The sequence below is a fragment of the Olea europaea genome, unplaced genomic scaffold (assembly GCF_002742605.1).
Source record: "Olea europaea var. sylvestris unplaced genomic scaffold, O_europaea_v1 scaffold537, whole genome shotgun sequence".
NCBI lineage: Eukaryota > Viridiplantae > Streptophyta > Magnoliopsida > Lamiales > Oleaceae > Olea > Olea europaea.
The window spans coordinates 729,857-748,765 of NW_019263695.1; the positions used below are offsets into that span (position 1 = coordinate 729,857).

Below are 18,909 nucleotides of genomic sequence, written 5' to 3' on the forward strand. Positions count from 1 at the left end.
AATTATAATGAAAATAATAATAATTTTTTAAAAAATATGTAGTTAAAAATGAATGAAATTTTTTTAGGTTTATGCATAATATTATTTTATTGGAGAATGTGTGATTGATAAGAAAGAAAAATAAATTTTATTACTTGTTTGTTATCCTTTAAATTTTTAAATTGTTTGTTACAGTATCATTTTTCGCCATACATTTACACAATAAAATATTCCATACATAAATCAATAAAATTTCTTTATTTTTTAACCACACATTCTTTAAAAAATATGCTATTCAAAACTCTTTAATTTTTCAAATAATGGGTGGCAAACATGGACAACGGGGGCCAAACAAGGATGCATCTCATGTAATGTAAGGTTGCTTCTTCACTTGTCGAAAACAGTAAAAATCTTTTTTAATTTTGATAAAAAAATAGATTTTTTTTTATTTTTATAAAAGTCGATGAAATATATAGTTAAAAAGTTAGTAGAAATTGTAAATTTTATCATGTTAGTGATTGAAAATGAGTTTGAAAATAATATTTTATAAAAAAATGAAAACCAAACAAAAGCTGTAGAAAAAAGTCAAATAATAAAAATTTTCATTAAAAAATGTTTGGTCCATATCAATTATTTTTATTCATAATTTAAATAAAATCAATTTTATTTTTTTACCTCCACCTCATGGAACGCTCATTAGCTCTCTATCTCAACCGTGCCCATGGGATGTTCAAGCTTGTATTTAGAGGAGTTATGAATTGAGTCGAGCTAGAAAAATTTTCACAAGCCATTTTTTATTTTAATTTTTAATAAGAAAAAAAAAAGAGTCGGCTCATGAGTTCATGAGTTGTCTCGTATCCAAACGAGTTAAAGAGCCGAACCTAGCATTGTTTGTGAACACAAATTGAGCTTGAGTGTTTAAGGCTCGTTCGACCCATTGATGCGCCTAATGAAAAGATTAAGATATTGATCCCCTATTTATTGAAACTCATTTTCAATTATATATTTCACAGAATTCACAAATTTTATTAACTTTTCGACTACGCATTTATCAACTTTTATCAGAACTCCTAAAAAAAATGTTCATCCAAACCAAACAGGGCCGAATGAAAAAGCAATGATAGATCTACAATGAACTTCGTAGACCGTTAAAATCATTTGAAAGAGCATGATGAAGGTTAAGGAGGTTGAGAGCACAAATAGAAGGGGCATGGCCATGGGGGACTTCCTTTTGCTAGCTTTTACATATTTTTATGTTATTATTGTTGTGAATCACACCGAGGGTCCTCGGTCTTTAATAATTATAATACTCGTGTTTTTAATCTACTATTTGCTCATGTTTATAATTTTTAGGATTTAACAGTACTGACAATCCTTTAGACAAAAGAACTAACATGAAAATTTGGAAAGTTAAGGAGTCAATTGAAATGTTGTATAGATTAACTAAGTATTTTAGGGTTTGAGTTTGGAATAAGGAGGAAGGAGTCATCGAATTTACGCTAGCCCATCACTCTCTGATGCTCGAGCGAAAAAAATTGGATCAGCTTTCTCGATAGCTTTTAGAGGTTGCTGAAAATTGAGGAAAGTTAGACCAAAAGTACATTAAGAGTACAAGAATAAGGAGTTCTTGGTGATCCGTATGAAATAGACAATTCCAGAAGATCGGGAACAAGTGTGAGTGAAGCACGTTCCAGTAGATCTTGAAGATTGCAGGAATTAAATCAGCGAGTCTAGTGGATTTTCTAGGTTGAATTCGTACTACAAGTTCATTATTATCTAGAGTGGAGGATATTGGCTTCGTCCCAGAGTTTTTGCCTAATTGGGTTTTTCCATCAACAATTCTTGTATTCTTTATTGCTTTCATATTACAAATTATGATAGTTTAACATATGATAAATTGACTAAATATCTAGACCAATTAATAAGACTTGTTCCTGTTAATTGATAATTTTAATTCCGCAGTTTTCACCTATTCATCCCTCTATATGTGATTTTAACATTGAACTAGTAACTTTCAAGTGGTATCAGAGCCCATTTTCAAATCTTGGCCCTTGTTCTTCTAGATGAGTAGTTCGTTATCTGTCCCCACCATATTTGATAGCAGTAACTACGCGTATTGAAAAGTTAGAATGTGACCTTCCTAAAATCAATTTATGAGCGTGGTGAATGGTTGGACCGCCCTTTCTAGCACCGTGGATGGTATTGTTACACCCACTACCATAGCCAATTGGTTGAAAACCATTTAAAATGAGTGCAACTGGAATAGTAAGGCTTTACATGTCTTATTTATGGTCCTGTCACCAGAAGAATTTAGGTGTGTATCTATGTGTGAGGTTACTAAATAGGTTTGGGATATTTTACTAACCACACATGAGGGAATTCAGGCTGTTAAAAACTCTAAGTTACAGATATTGACCACTATGTTTGAAGAGCTTAGGATGAAGGATGATGAGACCTTCGATGACTTTTATGTGAGTTTGAATGATATTATTAACTTAGATTCAACCTAGGTGAGAGAATTTCTGAACCTAAGATTGTCAGAAAAATCCTTAGTTCATTACCTGAGAGATTTAGGCCTAAAATCACTGCTATAGATGAGAGTAAGGACATAAATATTATTAAAGTTAAAGAGTTGGATAGATCTCTCCAGACTTATCAACTAACATTAGCTAAACCTACAAAATATAAGCCTTTAGCCTTGAACACCATTGTAGATAACTGTAATAAATTCTTTGATTCGGAGTTACCTAATGATGAGGAGATAGTTTATTTTGCTAAGAAATTTTGAAAAATGTTTAGAAATAAGAAGATGTCTCAAGAGAGATATAGAGATGCTTCCAGTGAGTCTAAAAAGAGATCCCAATCCGTGAGATGTCATAAGTGTAAAGGTTTAGCCTTTATTGAAGTGAGTACCCTAAGAGTAGAAGAAATAATGATAAAGCTATAAATGTTACTCTTATTGATGACGAGTCTAACTCGGACAATCAAAGTGAGAAGTCCATTCAGGACGAGAATGGAAAACATATGGCCTTCATTACTGGTATTATGAGTGAATCTAATAAGGAAAGCGAGAAGGTTGAAAATGTGGACGGTAGTGAGCAATTTGAGGAGGATTTTGAGGATGGGGAAGACATTCATAGGCTTATGATAAATTACATGAAGAGAGCCTTAGGCTATTGACTACCAATAAAGCTTTATGTACGAAGGTCAAAGATCTTAAGTTAGAGAAAGTGAAACTAATAGCCGACATTTAGAAATCTACCTTATCCCTGAGTAAGTTGAACTCTGTGAATGAATCTTTAGATACTCGGGTTAAGAATTTTATGAGTGATCTCGAGAAGTCCTTTGGGAGTCTTAGTAAGTTGAGCGTTGTGAATAAGTCTCTAGAAAATAAGGTTAAGACCCTTATGAGCGATCTTGAGGATTTTAACACCCAACTCCTTATATTCTCTAGTGGTTCAGTGAAGCTTGATAGCATCTTAGGAATGGGCAAGCTCGCTAATAATAGATGAGGTCTAGGATATAAGTAGAATGATCACAATACTGCTAATACTTCTAATACCGTTTTTGTTTCTGTCACTGACAAGCCTAAGTATGTTCCTAACCCTGAACCCAAGAATAAGGGAATTGTAAGACAGAGGCTTACTAGAAAGCGTAGGACCTACTAATCTAGGAGTAGAAATCAGGGATCACATAACCTTTGTCCTAAATTTATTCCTACCTGTTTCAATTGTGGAGAGTTAGAACATACAATGCCTGGGTGTCATAAATTTCTAAATAGAAATAAAAATCAAAACTTCAATAGAGACAAAAATCAAGATTTTGATAACTGGATTGACTTTCTAATTAATCAGGTGAGCCAATTGATCAAGTTAATGACACAGTTGACTAGGATTAATACTTCCACTAGACAAGTCTGGGTGAAGAAGAATGATCTGAAAAATTTGAAAATAGATCATGGCACTCTTAAATGTAAGAGCGCTTGAATACCTAACTGATTAGGCATTCTCTGATGCATGCTTGTGCTTATTTATTGTGACTTATTCATTATTACATGTATCTCATTTTTGTATTTGCTTTATAGGTAGTATGTTCATGTACGTGAATCTTCTGAATCTTCATCGGGTTTGCATTGGCACGTGCATTTTTTCGTTTTGTGTGTTGAATTTTTTATTTTGTGTGATTGGTACATTCATGTTTTGACAAAAACTAAAACTAAAAATAAAAATAAAGGAGGGAATGTTTCAACTATAGCATTATATATGTAGAACTTGAAAATGCGTATTGTGTCAAAGTATGAGTTTAATTGATGTGTTGTAACATATTTTTCATTACTTTGTTTAGATTTATGGAGTACTTAGTATAGGTTTTTTTTTTCATGTACCATCCGCACTGCACACATTATGACATTGTAGTGAGATTGGACCACGTATGTGAGCTTTGGGATGGCAATCATATGTTGGTAAGGTGACCTTGAACATGAATTGACCTTATTTTAGTATACATAAGCTCAAGTATATTCTCTTGAAAGAAAGAACTCAATATCTTATGTACTTCTTCGAAGCCTATTTGGCTCGAGTAATTAAGCCCGAAGGGTTTCTCATAACTTGGTACCTAAGTCACTGTCTTGGATTAACTTGCCTAAAGTCTATTACAGGGGTCATCTTGGTCGCTTAATGAAGAAGAGCCTACATATAAGATGTGAAAAATTGAACAGAAAAATGATAAGCTTGAAAATGTAGACATTTTGTAAAAATATATAAGCTCAAAGTCATTGGGAAAAAAGAATAATATACATGCAAACTGAGTTTCTTGTATAAGTCCTAATATGTTATTATTGGTTTGACTTGCATAAGTAGAGGGATAAACTTATTTACAGTAATGTTTAGCAAGTCATTTCTCATAAAATTAAGATTTGAAATTTTGCTTACGAAGGATTAGCGACACTTTATATATACGAGTCACTTATACAACTTATTCCATCATAACTTGAATTAAGTATATGAAAATTTTTACTTATCATTGACTATGCTTGTACATGCTATCAACTGCATTTCTGAGTTATTGTATTTGATATAGTCCCCTTAGTCATTTGTCACAAAAAGGGGGGGAATAGAGAGATTAGAGTGCATTTTAGGGAAAGTTTGTAGTAATGGGAAGATAAAGTGGTGTAGTACATTCCTACTACAACTAATAATTTTCTACTATTCCTACTACAATTATGTTTTATCTTTTCTAGAAGTTTATCTTTTCAATTACAATTTATCCTTTTATAAGTTTTCTTGTATAGTTATGATAAAACTTTTTATCTTTTATTTAATTAGAATTATAGTTTCAATTTCCTAATACTATTAGAAGTAGGGAATAATTTTGTCTATAAATATAGAAGCATTGTACACTTTTCAACAACATTAAATTATTATTCAATTTATACGTGACATGATTGTTCAATTATTGTTTTTATTTATTATGTAATTTTTATTATGAGAATTTCATAACGCTTCTACACCATAAAGCATTCTATATCATAATGCATAGTTTATTTAAATTTTGATGTTTTGTGATATTAATGTCTCAGTGTTGCTTTTATTTACACTAGTATTACTTTTCAATCTAGCTAGCATATTTATAATAATGTGTTCAATTATTATATTTCCTATTTTACGTGCTTTTACACTTGGTACTTGAATCGTTGATTTTAGGAAACATGTTCAACAATAATGCAAGAGACATTCATTCAGTTTGTCTGGGGTAGATTAGTTTTTGTTTTTACTTTCTTGACTTATATTGTATAGTTTTGTTACTGAATGTCAAAAGGAGAGATTTGTTAGGATTTAATTGTATTTGGAAATTATTTAAACAAAATGACTAACATAAAAAGTTGTAAAAGTCAACTAGTCAATTGAAATGTTGCATAGATGAACTAGGTATCTTAGCGTATGAGTTTGGGACAAGGAGGAAAGAGTCGTTGAATTTATGCTAGCTTATCGTCCATCTGATGCATAAGCCAAAAAAATAGAAATATTGTTTCCTACCTATCGCCCAACTGTCGCTCGAGCTACACACCGATCGCTCACCAGTTGCTCAGTAGTGTTAGGTGAAACCCTAATTCACTTTTTCAAGAGTTTTATTCAATCCATGCTACTTATTTACCTTCTACTATATATACTCAAGCCCTAGTACATTTTTGGTGTGGTTGTTCATTATATTCCTTCTCCATAGCATTTTTCCAAGATTCAAGAACACTTATAATCCTTAGATTAATTCTTTGATTCTTGAGTACCACAATTTTGGGAAAACATCGAATTCATATAATCCAAAACACATATTTTCTATACACATATAGAAATATACTTTCTCAATAGCGTTCAGAGATTGCTGAAGATACATGTTGGACCAAAAGCACTGGAAAATTACAAGACCAAAATATTCTTGATGATCCACAGGAGATATATAATTTCAAAAGATCGGGAACAAGTGTAAGTGAATCACATTCCAGTGGGTCTTGGAAATTGCAGGATTAGGTCAGCGAGTCTAGTGGGTTTTCTAGGCTAAATCGTACTGCAAGTTCATTATTATTTATAGTGGAGGATACTGGCTTGATCCTGAAGTTTTTATTTATTTACACTCTTTAAAAAAGTTTGAAAGTATGATTGCAATTTATTCTAAAACTTTTTTTTTTGTTTTATTTAAATAGGGGGTATATTTGTCATTTTACACAAGAAAATTGATGAAAATGATGATTTTCGCAATAAAATGTAAATGTAATGGTAAAAATGTAAAAAAATGAAAGATATAGACGTTTTGCACAATAACATTGAAAAGTATGGACGTTTTGTGCTAATTAACCATTACCTTATCATCAAATAAGTGACTTAATGTTTTTAACTTTCATCAATTAAAAACTTATTTATACATACTATGCTTTCATTTATAACTTAGAAAATGCTACTATCAGTCTTAATGTATGTTCCAATTATTTTTGTTGGCTTCAGTTTCTACAAGGGTAACATGGCCAACAAATTCCATCTTCTAAAAAGCTTGTCTTAAATTTATCTAGGCTAACGACTTTAATTGTCGTCTAATCATGCTTTAGAATATTGTTAAAAAGATGCGAGCATATAAAATTATGAAAACTAAAATTTCGTTCCATTACATCATATCAATCAAACGACAACTCAAATAATATCGGATCACGGTCCACAATTACCCGGGAAAGATCCGACCCGCTACAGAATTTGGCGTTTAACCAATGTCTACAGTAAGTAAATGCCGTTTGATGTTCAAACTCTCGTCAAGTCCCGTGCAACCGTCAACCGCCGTTAAATCTCCGTTTCTGTTTCCTCACATAAATCTCGACGGCCTATAAACGGCACCGTCACTGACGCCCTAACAAGTATTCGTTATATACGAAAAATATATAAATATTTCCTTTTTTATTTTCTTCAACATCCAACGGACATGGTCTTTTCGCGATATGAAACGCATAATTTTCTCTCTCTAAAAGTGAGATTTTGTGTTTCTTGGGGCTCTAGAATCCGTGAGCTCGAGTTTTAATACATTAGGTCAGTTGCCGTAGTTTTTATTTTTTTTAGATTGTTAAATTTCAATTTTTTAACTTGGTTTTTGATCAATTTAAGTATTTTTTTTGTTTTTGTTTTTGTTTTTTTACGCTTAACTAGCTCTTGATGAACTGGATTTATTTTTCTCGGGATTTTTATTATTATTATTAGTAGTACTTGTTTATGAGATCTGTGGGTAGCTTAATCTTATCATTGGTGCTAATAATATTTAGTTAAGATCGGGTTTTTATGGGTTTTGACTGAATACCTTCAAAAGGTTTTGTTACGTAGAGGCAATTGAAATTTGATATTTATTTATTGGATTGGTGAATTTTCAGTTTAGGAAGTCTGGGATTTGGAGGTGTGATCAATTTGAGGGATTACATGGCAGAAGTGAAACCAGAGGATGTCTGTCCTGATAACAAGCAATCAACAACTGTTACGAGATCTTCTGTTTCCGAGAATAGTGGCAGCGCTGCACTTAAGTCACCGGGTATAAGTAGTCCGACAAGTATATCTCCATCTCATAGGTAATGTTTTAATGACTTGTTAACTATGCTCATTTTGAATGAAATATTTGTTACTGTATCTTGTGAATTAGGATTCAATTTGCTTTTCAGTTTTAGTTTCTGTTCATGTACCGAAGTTTACTGTTTGGTTTGATTGTATAATCTCTTCTGTGCTGAATGAATGTACTTTTCTTTGAGATCTATTGCTTTGTCCAGTACTTTAATGGTTATTGCATATTGAAGGTTGCACTACATTCAAACTGTGTCCTATGATGGTTGTGTTTCTTCATTATGTTATGGATTAATGTTTGTGAACATTGATGAAACTAGGACTTTCTGAAATATATTTATTTATCATTAAGTAAACCCAATAGAAGCATAATGGGAATGTTTTCTCATGTAAATGGATGATTTAACAAATATTATTGGAGAGGATGCTCTCAGTGGTAAGATGCTATTATCACCTGCGAGGAGCGCCTGTTTCTTCATTGGCTTACTCTTTTGCTCTCAAGATATGAACTCACTTTCATCTGACAATAGATTTATAGATATTTTGCATGCTAATTGATCTTCTTACTAACTTGAAATTTTGACACGTGTATACACGTGAACAACATTCTTGAAACAAGGAGTATCTGAAATAGATTTTTTATTGTAGAGGATGCTAGCTATGTTAAGATGCTATTATCACCTGTGAAGATTGCTTGTTTCTTTATTTGGATCATTCTTTCACTCTCAAGAGATTGACGTCACTTTCATCTGACATAGATTTATAGATATTTTGCAAGCTAATTGATCTTCTTACTAACTTGAAATTTTGACACGTGTATACACGTTTGTTCAGTTTAACATAACAGTTCACACCTTAATGTATTTTTCCTGTACTTTTTGATGTAGCATTTATTGACTTCATACACTAGAAGCGCATTAGACAACCACTATGTGCTTTGTACAATTTTTATGATTTTTAAGCCATGGGCAGATGATTTGAAATTCATTGACATATATATGGTTTTTAGGAGAACTACTGGTCCAATTAGAAGAGCAAAGGGTGGTTGGACCCCAGAGGAGGTAATAAGTTTTCTTCAGAAATGTGTATTTATTGTGCAGATACCAATGAATTATGGAGGCATTTATTTTAGTTTCATACTGATGATGAACGAATTCAATGCTTGTTTTTAAAACAATTACACAACTTTAACTCGATATTTTCTTTGTTTTGGTTAATTTATTTGTCGCTTGAGTTTAACTTACACATGTGAGAAACTCAATTAAATTTTCCTGTTGTCTTATTCATTTACCACATTTTCTTTAATATCTTCGTTTTCTCCAAGTTGTATATGTGCTTGACTGGGGTCTGTTTTGCCCCAAACTATCACTTCCATGTTGTTCTGCTCATGATTAATGGAACTCGTGAATATTTTCTGCAGGATGATACTTTAAAAAGAGCTGTTGCAGCTTACAGAGGAAAATCTTGGAAGAAAATAGGTACAATTTGTTACTCTTTAATCCATGATACATTTTGTAAGAAATGACCTATTGAATGTGAATTGGATGTGCAATTTTTTATTGCTTTACAATCTTGTAGCAATACTTTCTATATTTTACATCATTTGTTGTTCAAGGAAATTATTTATTGCGGAACTTACAGTGGGTGTTTAAGGTGGTCATAAATAAATTTTTCGATACAAGTATGTCTAGGTTTGTGTTTTATTTCAACAGATGCTGTAATGTGATAGCAAAATTAGAGCCGAGTGGCCAAGGATGATTCATGTAGTTGAACCCACATTTTTTGGGAATAAGACTTAGTTTATTCTTCTTCTTGTCACAGTGATAGACTAGGCCATCTCAGAAATTATTGACATTTGGTTTTAGTCAGTTGTTTCATTATGTTAAAATATTGTTGAATGGAACAAACTTATATAGTACAGGAAGTAGGCGTTACATTGGAGTTACACCTCCTATTTGCCTAATTTGGAACGTCTTTAACATTTTGCATTCTTAAGTTTCAAAATTTATGGTTTACTTGATTGGAATCTTCCAAAATTTTTTGTCTAAAGATTCCAAATATATTGTTGTTGTATCTCAAGTATATATATCCAGAATTCATCCTTGGTCAGAAACATTTTCATTCCATCTTGATACTCTTTTCAACTCTCCTTTTAAGTCATGCTCGAAGAATATATCCTGTATTAACACTCAGATTTATGCAGCCGAATTCTTTCCAGATAGGTCAGAAGTACAGTGCTTGCATAGATGGCAAAAGGTTCTCAATCCAGAACTTGTTAAGGGTCCATGGACTCCCGAGGTTGACAGCTAGTTTTCTTCTCTCTTTTATTGACATTTTTCATGTCAATTTGAAATGCTTTGTTTTGATGACTTCTCGTGTTTGTGATTTCAAATTCATATTGCTTTCTTTATTTACAGGAAGATGAGAAAATTGTGGAACTGGTGGCTAAATATGGACCTACAAAATGGTCTATTATAGCAAAGTCATTACCAGGTCGAATTGGGAAACAATGCCGTGAGAGGTAAAGTAAATAAAATATAACTATTATTATAACGCTCAACAGTGCCAGTTGATTTATGACAGATTGATCATTGTTCCACCATAAGTTCGTTTATTTTTAGTTTTATTTTTGACGAGTGTATTTATTTTATTGATTGGAGCGCCTTTTTGGGCCAATCACTCTTTTGATGCTATTGCTATGTTTCTCAAGATGATACTCACACATTTACCTATTAATATGTATATGCATAGAAAGCATTTGAAAATTGAATGCTATGCAGTGAACATTACTTTTTTGTTTTTCTTTTTTTCTTTTTTTTTTCGTTTAATTTATAATAGGGACTCTGATTTTCTGAAGTTCTTTTTATTTATCTTTAATTATTTTGATTTGTTTGTTCTTGAAGTAGAAAGTGTTTTCTAACAAATTTCAGGTGGCACAATCATTTGAATCCAAATATTAAGAAGGATGCTTGGACTTTGGAAGAAGAACTTACTCTACTGGGTGCTCATAGGACTCATGGGAATAAATGGGCTGAATTAGCAAAGCTACTACCTGGAAGGTACTGTTATGCATGCATGAAAATTTATATACGAAGAAAGTAAGATCTATTTTGTTGAGCCACATAATGAAGCTCGCACCTAGATTGTGGAGAGTGCATTACAGCTTTCATATGGGAACTTCTAACCTTAAAGCTTCATCTAATTTCATGGTCACCTACTCGTTTAAAAAGTCAGAATGAAATAACCTTTACTATTTATATCTAATTTTAGCATACAAGATTATCTTTCTGTAGATAGATATAAAAATCCAAAATGAGGAAGAAAAGGCCTTAAAGGCATGGATGGAGGCCTGAGGTTGGACACCCTCCTCTCTCTCCAAAGGATAAAAAGATTTACATTTCACCTTTAAAATTCATGAGTTCTCATATTGATTTATTGTAATTTCCATCTCATTAGTAAGCATTTGTCTCATTCAAGCCTTTGTTTTATTTTTTACTTTTGTGATACTCAATTTTAATTTATACCATATTTTCTGCACAAGTTAATTTGGTGTTTAATGTTTTTTCAACCCACATTTTAATTATTTTTGAGATTTGTTTTCTCGTAAATCGAGTTTGGCATTCATCTCAAGCACCATGCCTGTCCCGCAGATTCTTCTACTGATGAGTTAAGAATGAAACTTAACTATTGTACCTTCCAATGATGTTCCTGAACATCCTATCATTTTTCAATGAATTGATGTTTCGCCGAAAAGAAGAATTTTCAAAACATGTTTTGTTTTACCTGGGTGGAAATATTTTTAAGTCGCTTCTAAGTTGCCACCATTTTGATGCTTTTGACTTTTGATATGTTTACTAGTTGGTTGCATTCTTTGCATTGGAGTTTGCATGCCCCATTCACACAAAAGAATGGTTATTGTGGAGTGTTGGAACAGTTTGGTATAATTGTTTTTCCTTACATACACACACACACGCACACTTTCTTTTCAATGTGTTATTTGCTATTAGCTACAACTGTAATGAAGTTCCCAATGTGCAAATAATTGGACTTTCTTCATTTTGTACTACGATGCTGCTGTTGGAAGTTGGAAGCAGATGAGTTAATTTTGTCTCCATAATATGTAGGTTGAGGATGTAAGTGAAGATCTGAATGTTGTAAATTGAAAAGAAACATCCTGAATCTTATTTATAGGAAGTGGTTTTAGCACTGAAGTTGTTTCTGTCCAAATACCCTTTAGAATGCTTTTACCTAATTCTTTTCTTCTGCATATTTGATGAAAGTAATTTAAAATTTTGAGATCATTAATAAAGTAGTTGGAATAAGACTTCCTTGAGATGAACTTTTATTTGTTCTTCAGTTTTTCTCTCCATTACATCCATAGCACCTTTTGGGTTGATTTCTTGTATAGGAGTAAACAAATATTTTTGCTTGTTTTATGCCCTTGTTTGAGCCCCATTTTTCAATAATATATTTTTCTTCAAACTCATTTTCAACCACACATTCTCTTAATAAAATGATTTTACATGTAAAATCTAAACTTTTCCTTACTTTTCAACCACACGTTCTCCAAAAAATCAATATTCCAAAATCTATTTTTACCAAATATTGGGGCTCAAACAAGGGCTATATTTCATGGAAAAGGACATTGCTTGACATTAAATGAAAAAGGGTTACAATCTCTTGTTTCTTGCACACAGAATGTTGGTATGGGCAATTCTTGTTTGTAATGGGCTTTAATCTGTGCAGGACAGATAATGCAATCAAGAATCACTGGAATAGTTCTTTGAAGAAGAAGTTAGATTTCTATTTGGCTACTGGGAACCTTCCACCAGTTACTAAGAATGTTCCCCAAAATGGCAGTAGAGTTGTAAATAGAACAGTTTCAATTGGAGAAGATCTTGTTTGTGCAAATAAAGGACCAGATTCGACCGCCTTAGTTTCATCAGGAGCTGTAGATACATGTAAAATTGAAGATGGGAAGGATAAGCTAGAAACTACTAACGAAGTTCATGATAGAGCTGGATCATCTAGTGATCCCCGGAATGAGTCTGCTGATCTTGAAGGTGCTACATTTGAGTCAATGACATCGGAAGTAAATCCCGTCAATTCAAGTACAGAATGCAGGTTTGAGAGATGTGGAGCACGTCGTGTAGTTGATCAATACAGAATAACTGAAAGCTCATTGCACAATAATATTCCTTTATATGGGACACTATATTATGAGCCACCAGAAATAGATTCTAATCTTCCAAATATTTCTCAGATGCACTCTGAATCAGACATTAGTCCAATAACGTCTCCCGTGACTTTCTTCACTCCACCTAGCATGGAAGGAGGAAATTTGTTTGCACAGACTCCAGAATCCATATTGAAAATTGCTGCCAAAAGCTTTCCTAATACACCATCCATATTGCGAAGAAGAAAGTCTGGAAGTCAGTTATCTGCACCAGTGAGTAAAAATTGCCGGGTAGATAGGGAAGCATTTGAGGAAACATGTCAATCTACCAGTGAGTATGATCGTAATCAAATGAATAGTCCAAAGAATATGGAGTTACAAGAGTTGAGTTTGCATAGAGATCTTTCTGGCGAAGTTGACATTGGATTATGTAATGGCAAGTCCTATAATTTATCTCCTCCATATCGGTTAAGATCCAAAAGGACTTCTGTTCTTAAGTCTGTCGAGAAGCAGCTTGAATTTGCATTTAACATGGAGCAAGAGGGCTGTGACCAAAATATTAAGTCTGAGGATTCAACGGTCAGAGGAATCCCTCCTGTAACAAAGTTCGTCTATACCCGTCAGAAACGGTTATGAGTGAGAATGGCAATGTAAGTATCGTCCTGCATTCAGCACAACTAACTGATTTTTTCTTTTGTATGAAAAAAATAATGACATTATCAACAAATATGCTGTTGCTGATCTCTTATCAACAATCATTATTTACTCCATTTGTTGTTTTTGTTTGTGTGTGATCAGCTAACAAGGGCTGGAAATTGCTAAATTTGATCAAGAACTTGTAGAAATGGCAGCTGAACTGATTAAAAGTGAAGATTTGATGCGATCAAGATAACACTTTTAAGTTATAACTACCAGAAGCATACAATCTCATTCTTGAAGATAAACTGGAGTTCATGTTTGGTACGTCTTCACTTTTACCATCTTAGCCTCTCGGTAAAAGCACTGGGAATGCTAGGTTTCATCATTGTATTCATGAAAATATCAAGATTCAATTGATTTGTACAGAAACCCCTTTATCAATGGAAATAGGAATGTTTTTATATTCATAGCATAGTTCTTGGAATACATAATCTTGTTCTTCCAAAACTTAATTAGGTTGAGACTTGAGAGCTTATTTAAATTAATAAAATTGTTGAAAGTTTGATAGTATGTATTGCATTCTCCTATTGTTCTTATTGGTGCTAACTTCTGATCCAAGTATGAATTCACATACAGTGGACGAGTGGCTGAGCCACCTTTTGTGTGCATGTAGCATGTTGTTCCTACTTTGCTGCTTCTGATTTTCCGAACTTTTTCTTTATACATGTGATTCCTCTCTAATGATCATACAAATGTTATTTAGGTTGTTCATGTAGTCTCCAATGCCAAATTGCACTGTTATTTTGAATAATTGCAGAAAATTTTGAAAATCATGAAAAAGTCTTAAAGTTCCTGAGGTTGTATATTTACATTTTGTGGGTATCAGTATAACTTCTTTACAAAATTATGAGTGGGGTAAAATTGTTCAATCCATATCTCAATTTTGGGAGGAATTTCTTTGAAGTCTTATATTTTTCCTTGTTAATCTGAGCGATCTTTGCGTTGTTTGTAAATGAGCTGTCCAGAGATGAAATTACAGGTGAACCTAAGAAATTGATCTACCGAATCCAAGTAATTCGATTAAACACCACAATTAGAGCATGTTTTGCTAGCTTATAAGGTACTTGTAAACTTGGGAGCAGGGTAAAGCCAGAAAAGTCACTTGTGGAATTGTCATTGAAATGTAGATTAAAATGAAGAAGAGAGTACGTCATTTTATCTGGAATATGAAAATAACTAGAAATGTTTAGTAGATATTGTTGGAAATTGGGTTATGCAAGTTGGATTTTACCAATTATTTAAGAGGGATTTATGAGTTAGATATGAGAGTTCTTTGGCCAGATAATGTTCTGCTTCACGAGTAGACTGGTTGACGAATGAAGTTGGTTGGAAAATGAAGTCACTTATTCCACGTTGGAAAATTAGATGCTATATGTTTAATCAAAGGTAAGATTCTTGTACTTTAATTAAAATGAGATTTCTATTCAAAATGGAAGATAAGTTTGAATTTGTTTGGCACTCTACACAAGTACCTATCATCAAAGAATTTAATAGACAATTCAAATAAATTTCTAATTAATGATAATTTCTACAAAGGGCCACATCTTGAATTTACACATCTCAAGTTGGAAACTTCTGTTAGGACATTAAGAGATGAGCCATTTTGTGTGCACAGCTCGACACATCGCACGGCTTACAACCCGCTCACATGGGGGGGAGGGGGCAATAAAAAATGGGGGGGGGGGGGGGGGGGGGGGTTGGGCATTAAAAAATGGCACGGGCTTCACATCATTGTGACGGGGGTGTACATGTACAACACCTTTTGGTGTTGCACAAACTACTTCTTCCTTAGAGGATACCCCCAGTTTTTGACAAGTGGAGAATATGTAAATTGGTGGGTTTGGATCAAAGCCTACAAAACGCTCGCCAATGGCCCCGCACAGGGCGAGAGCTTGGGCAGTACTATCATTTTAAAGAAATGAATAATTAATAAATATTTATTACCTTCCAAATTAGAATTCTTGGAAAGTAACAAGTGACATTAACAAGACTGTGTCACGAGTCAACTGCTCTAGAATTAATGCCCTTTTCAAAATGAGTAATGTTATTCAACCTCGTTAGTGCTAACACTCGCCTAATTGATGACTAAATGATGTTAATTGATAGATTCATTTAAATGGAAGATTACATTATTCATTTAATTATACCTACCAAGTATAACAAGCTCGCTGTTGTGCAGTATTACTCTTTTTTAAAGTAGAATGTCCTTTTCAATATACCAAAAGCAAATTCTCTTGTGCTACCAAGTATGACAACCTAAATTGATGTTCTAACATCACCGTTGCTATGCAGTATTATTCTTTTCCAATAGAATGTCTTTTTCAATGCAACGAAAGCAGATTCTCTTGTGCACTGGTGAGCGCTTCCATCTTACTAGGATCCACAGGGCAGATATCAAGTACAAAACATTACACACCTTTACCAAGCCATAGAGCTGGTTACGTTATCTACATCACACTAATCTGGGATTACTATATAACCAAATGTAGTAAAAAACCAACCAATCAAATTTTTACAGCTTATAAAACGAGCTATACATAACGCAATCGGTGAGAAGAAAAAAGCTGCTTGCCGAAGAACCAATGCCAAGGACCACTAAGCCAATCCATATCACCTGTGGAACGTAGATAATCATGAGATAAAGATCAAAATCTCGAAATCACAGCGCTGACATGCTACTAGGGAAATGCTGATTGGACTTGGACTTGGACACGAGTGTCAATAAAGGTGCCAAAACTAGAGTGCCAACACAATTTGAGATGTTTGACCCAGTGACTCAGAAGAGAAAAGGGCCATGTCGATAATGTCCAGCAATTGCTTTTCTGAGGTTTTATATTAATTATCTAAAGCAAATAAACTCTCTTAACCCATTTTCAAGAAAATAATACGTACCACAAATTTAAAATATATGACCTGAAGTAGTTAATCTGTAAATAGTAACTGTAACTTATTGTTCATCATGTCTGTCTCACGTGTTATCTCAGTCGTAACATGGGAAACAGGGTGTGTTTAAGAAAGACTCGTACCAACTCCGACCAACTGATGAAATTTCAAATAAATCAACAAAAGAATTCGCAGTACCTTATGATTTTCCTGCATAAAGATCTTATTTTTAAGAAATACTATTAAAGAAACATAAGAAACAGAGAATCCAGTACTCTCAACAACAGATCATACAAAAACCACCACCACCACCACCACTACAGAAACAAATAGCAACCTAACCGCAAGAAGAATTGTAGATTTAATTGATTGGCGCTGCCTCTGCTACATCAAATCCAGAAGTTGATTATATGGACAATAGCATAATCTTGCAATTACAACCAAGATTCGAAGTGCCATTCTGCCTGCAACGTAAGTTACCCCGATGAAAATACAAGCAGAATCTCTGGAGAGACACCAAAAAATACAATAAAAAAAGTGGCCAAATCCAAGATTGAAACCAGACCTTGTTCAACATATTTTGAAGCTAAAACATGAAAAAAGAACCAATTGTAGTTTGCTGAAGCACCTTTGAACTTCGATCAAGCCCATGAGAGGCCACCTGAAAGGCAAAATCACAAGTTACACACACACACACAAAGCCTAATAACTTGTACTCAAAGACCAAAAATTGAAGATCAAATATCCCCATAAGACTCCTGTACAAAGTATTAGGCTTACTCAAAAAGATAACCTTCGAATTGAAAAATAAGAAATCTCTTCTTTTACGCCTTATCATGGCATTACCTTCCATTGAGTTAAAAGGGCTTATTTGATTTAATTCTCGGATGAGTCACTATGTAGAAAAAATTTGTACTTTCGTACTCGTATTGTATTTGCTTCTCATTGGTTGCGAGTGTTGAACCGATCTTAGAGAGTAGGTAGGTGGCTAGGAGAGGGGCAAGTAATAATTTAAACAACGAATTTGTAAATCGAATTCTAGGTCTAGACAACTAATAAAAATAAGCTAGCTAATGAAGAGATTATTGAAGGGGTAGTGAATACACCTACCCATAATGATCATGATTCTGAAGGCAATCGCGTTTTATCATCTGTTTCTCAAAAAGAAATCTTTGAAGCAATATGTCACAAACCGCAAGGGAGAGACTTGAGGCTTGGCATGACACAGAAATGTCATGGCACTAGATGGGAAAATGAGATAGGCCTATAGCAAATCATGTCTAAACTTCTGCGATAGATGGCGATGAGGGCGTCGCCTAATTTGGTGGGGAAATGACTTACGTTTTCCACGGTCACGACCGATACGTCCAAGATGCAGCTGGAAAAATCGAGTAGCGCCGACAATGGGCTCTTGCGGTAGTACAAGACACAGGTTGGAAAAACACAAAACCAGCATAGGTCTCGCGACAGGGGGAGCAAAACTCAAGAACGTACAGGCACTGCGACAAAGGATGCAGGTAGCAACACAGGTAGACTGTGCAGACAAATGCACGTAGTAAATATAATTAGGTTGTGTAGGCACCACGTAGACCAGGGAAACATCAGCAAGGGGCACAGGGACGAAAGTGGGTTTTTCTTAGGTGAAAACCACTGTCATGGGAGGGAGAAATACCGTGGACAACGACCAGTGGTTTTGAATGCAAGCAGGTGCCAACTTGTGCAACTTACACGAGGAAGCCAAGTCCAAGTTGACTACTACAAGCTTGATGGAGAAAGCAAAGTCCAACTTACCCACTATGATGAAGACATGCCCATTTGCATATGAGTTGTAGAGTGTACACTTGCATGAAAAGGGACATGTCAACTAGCATAAAGTTGGAAAGGGGCATGGACCTTATAACATGACAACTTGCAAGTGAGGAGACATGCAACTTGCAAAGTAGCAAATTCCAACTTGACTACCGTGTGGTCTAAGGAGGTGGATGACAACTTGCAACCAATAAGAACCTTTGGATCAAGATTAATCCTAGCTATTGATGCCAATTTGCCTAACAAGAGTTTGCCTATAAATAGATGTGTTGGGTCATTTGT

The 18,909-nt window shown here is 33.9% G+C and overlaps 1 protein-coding gene and 1 long non-coding RNA gene across 2 annotated transcripts; one reads left to right on the forward strand and one right to left on the reverse strand.

Annotated features, from left to right (window-relative positions):
* The first annotated feature begins 7,403 nt into the window (after nucleotides 1-7,403).
* LOC111388925 (transcription factor MYB3R-3-like) lies at nucleotides 7,404-14,342 on the forward strand. The gene is made up of 9 exons (XM_023013754.1): nucleotides 7,404-7,544; nucleotides 7,880-8,071; nucleotides 9,070-9,121; nucleotides 9,481-9,538; nucleotides 10,264-10,358; nucleotides 10,478-10,581; nucleotides 10,991-11,119; nucleotides 12,807-13,886; nucleotides 14,035-14,342. The coding sequence occupies exons 2-8, from the start codon at nucleotides 7,926-7,928 to the stop codon at nucleotides 13,870-13,872; spliced, it is 1,650 nt and encodes a 549-aa protein (XP_022869522.1). The 5' UTR covers nucleotides 7,404-7,544; nucleotides 7,880-7,925; the 3' UTR covers nucleotides 13,873-13,886; nucleotides 14,035-14,342.
* A 1,951-nt stretch (nucleotides 14,343-16,293) lies between these two features.
* Nucleotides 16,294-17,509, reverse strand: LOC111388941. The gene is made up of 2 exons (XR_002701655.1): nucleotides 17,384-17,509; nucleotides 16,294-17,282 (listed from the first exon to the last, which is right to left on the reverse strand). It is a non-coding gene; the product is annotated as an uncharacterized LOC111388941 (long non-coding RNA).
* Between the last annotated feature and the right edge of the window lie 1,400 nt (nucleotides 17,510-18,909).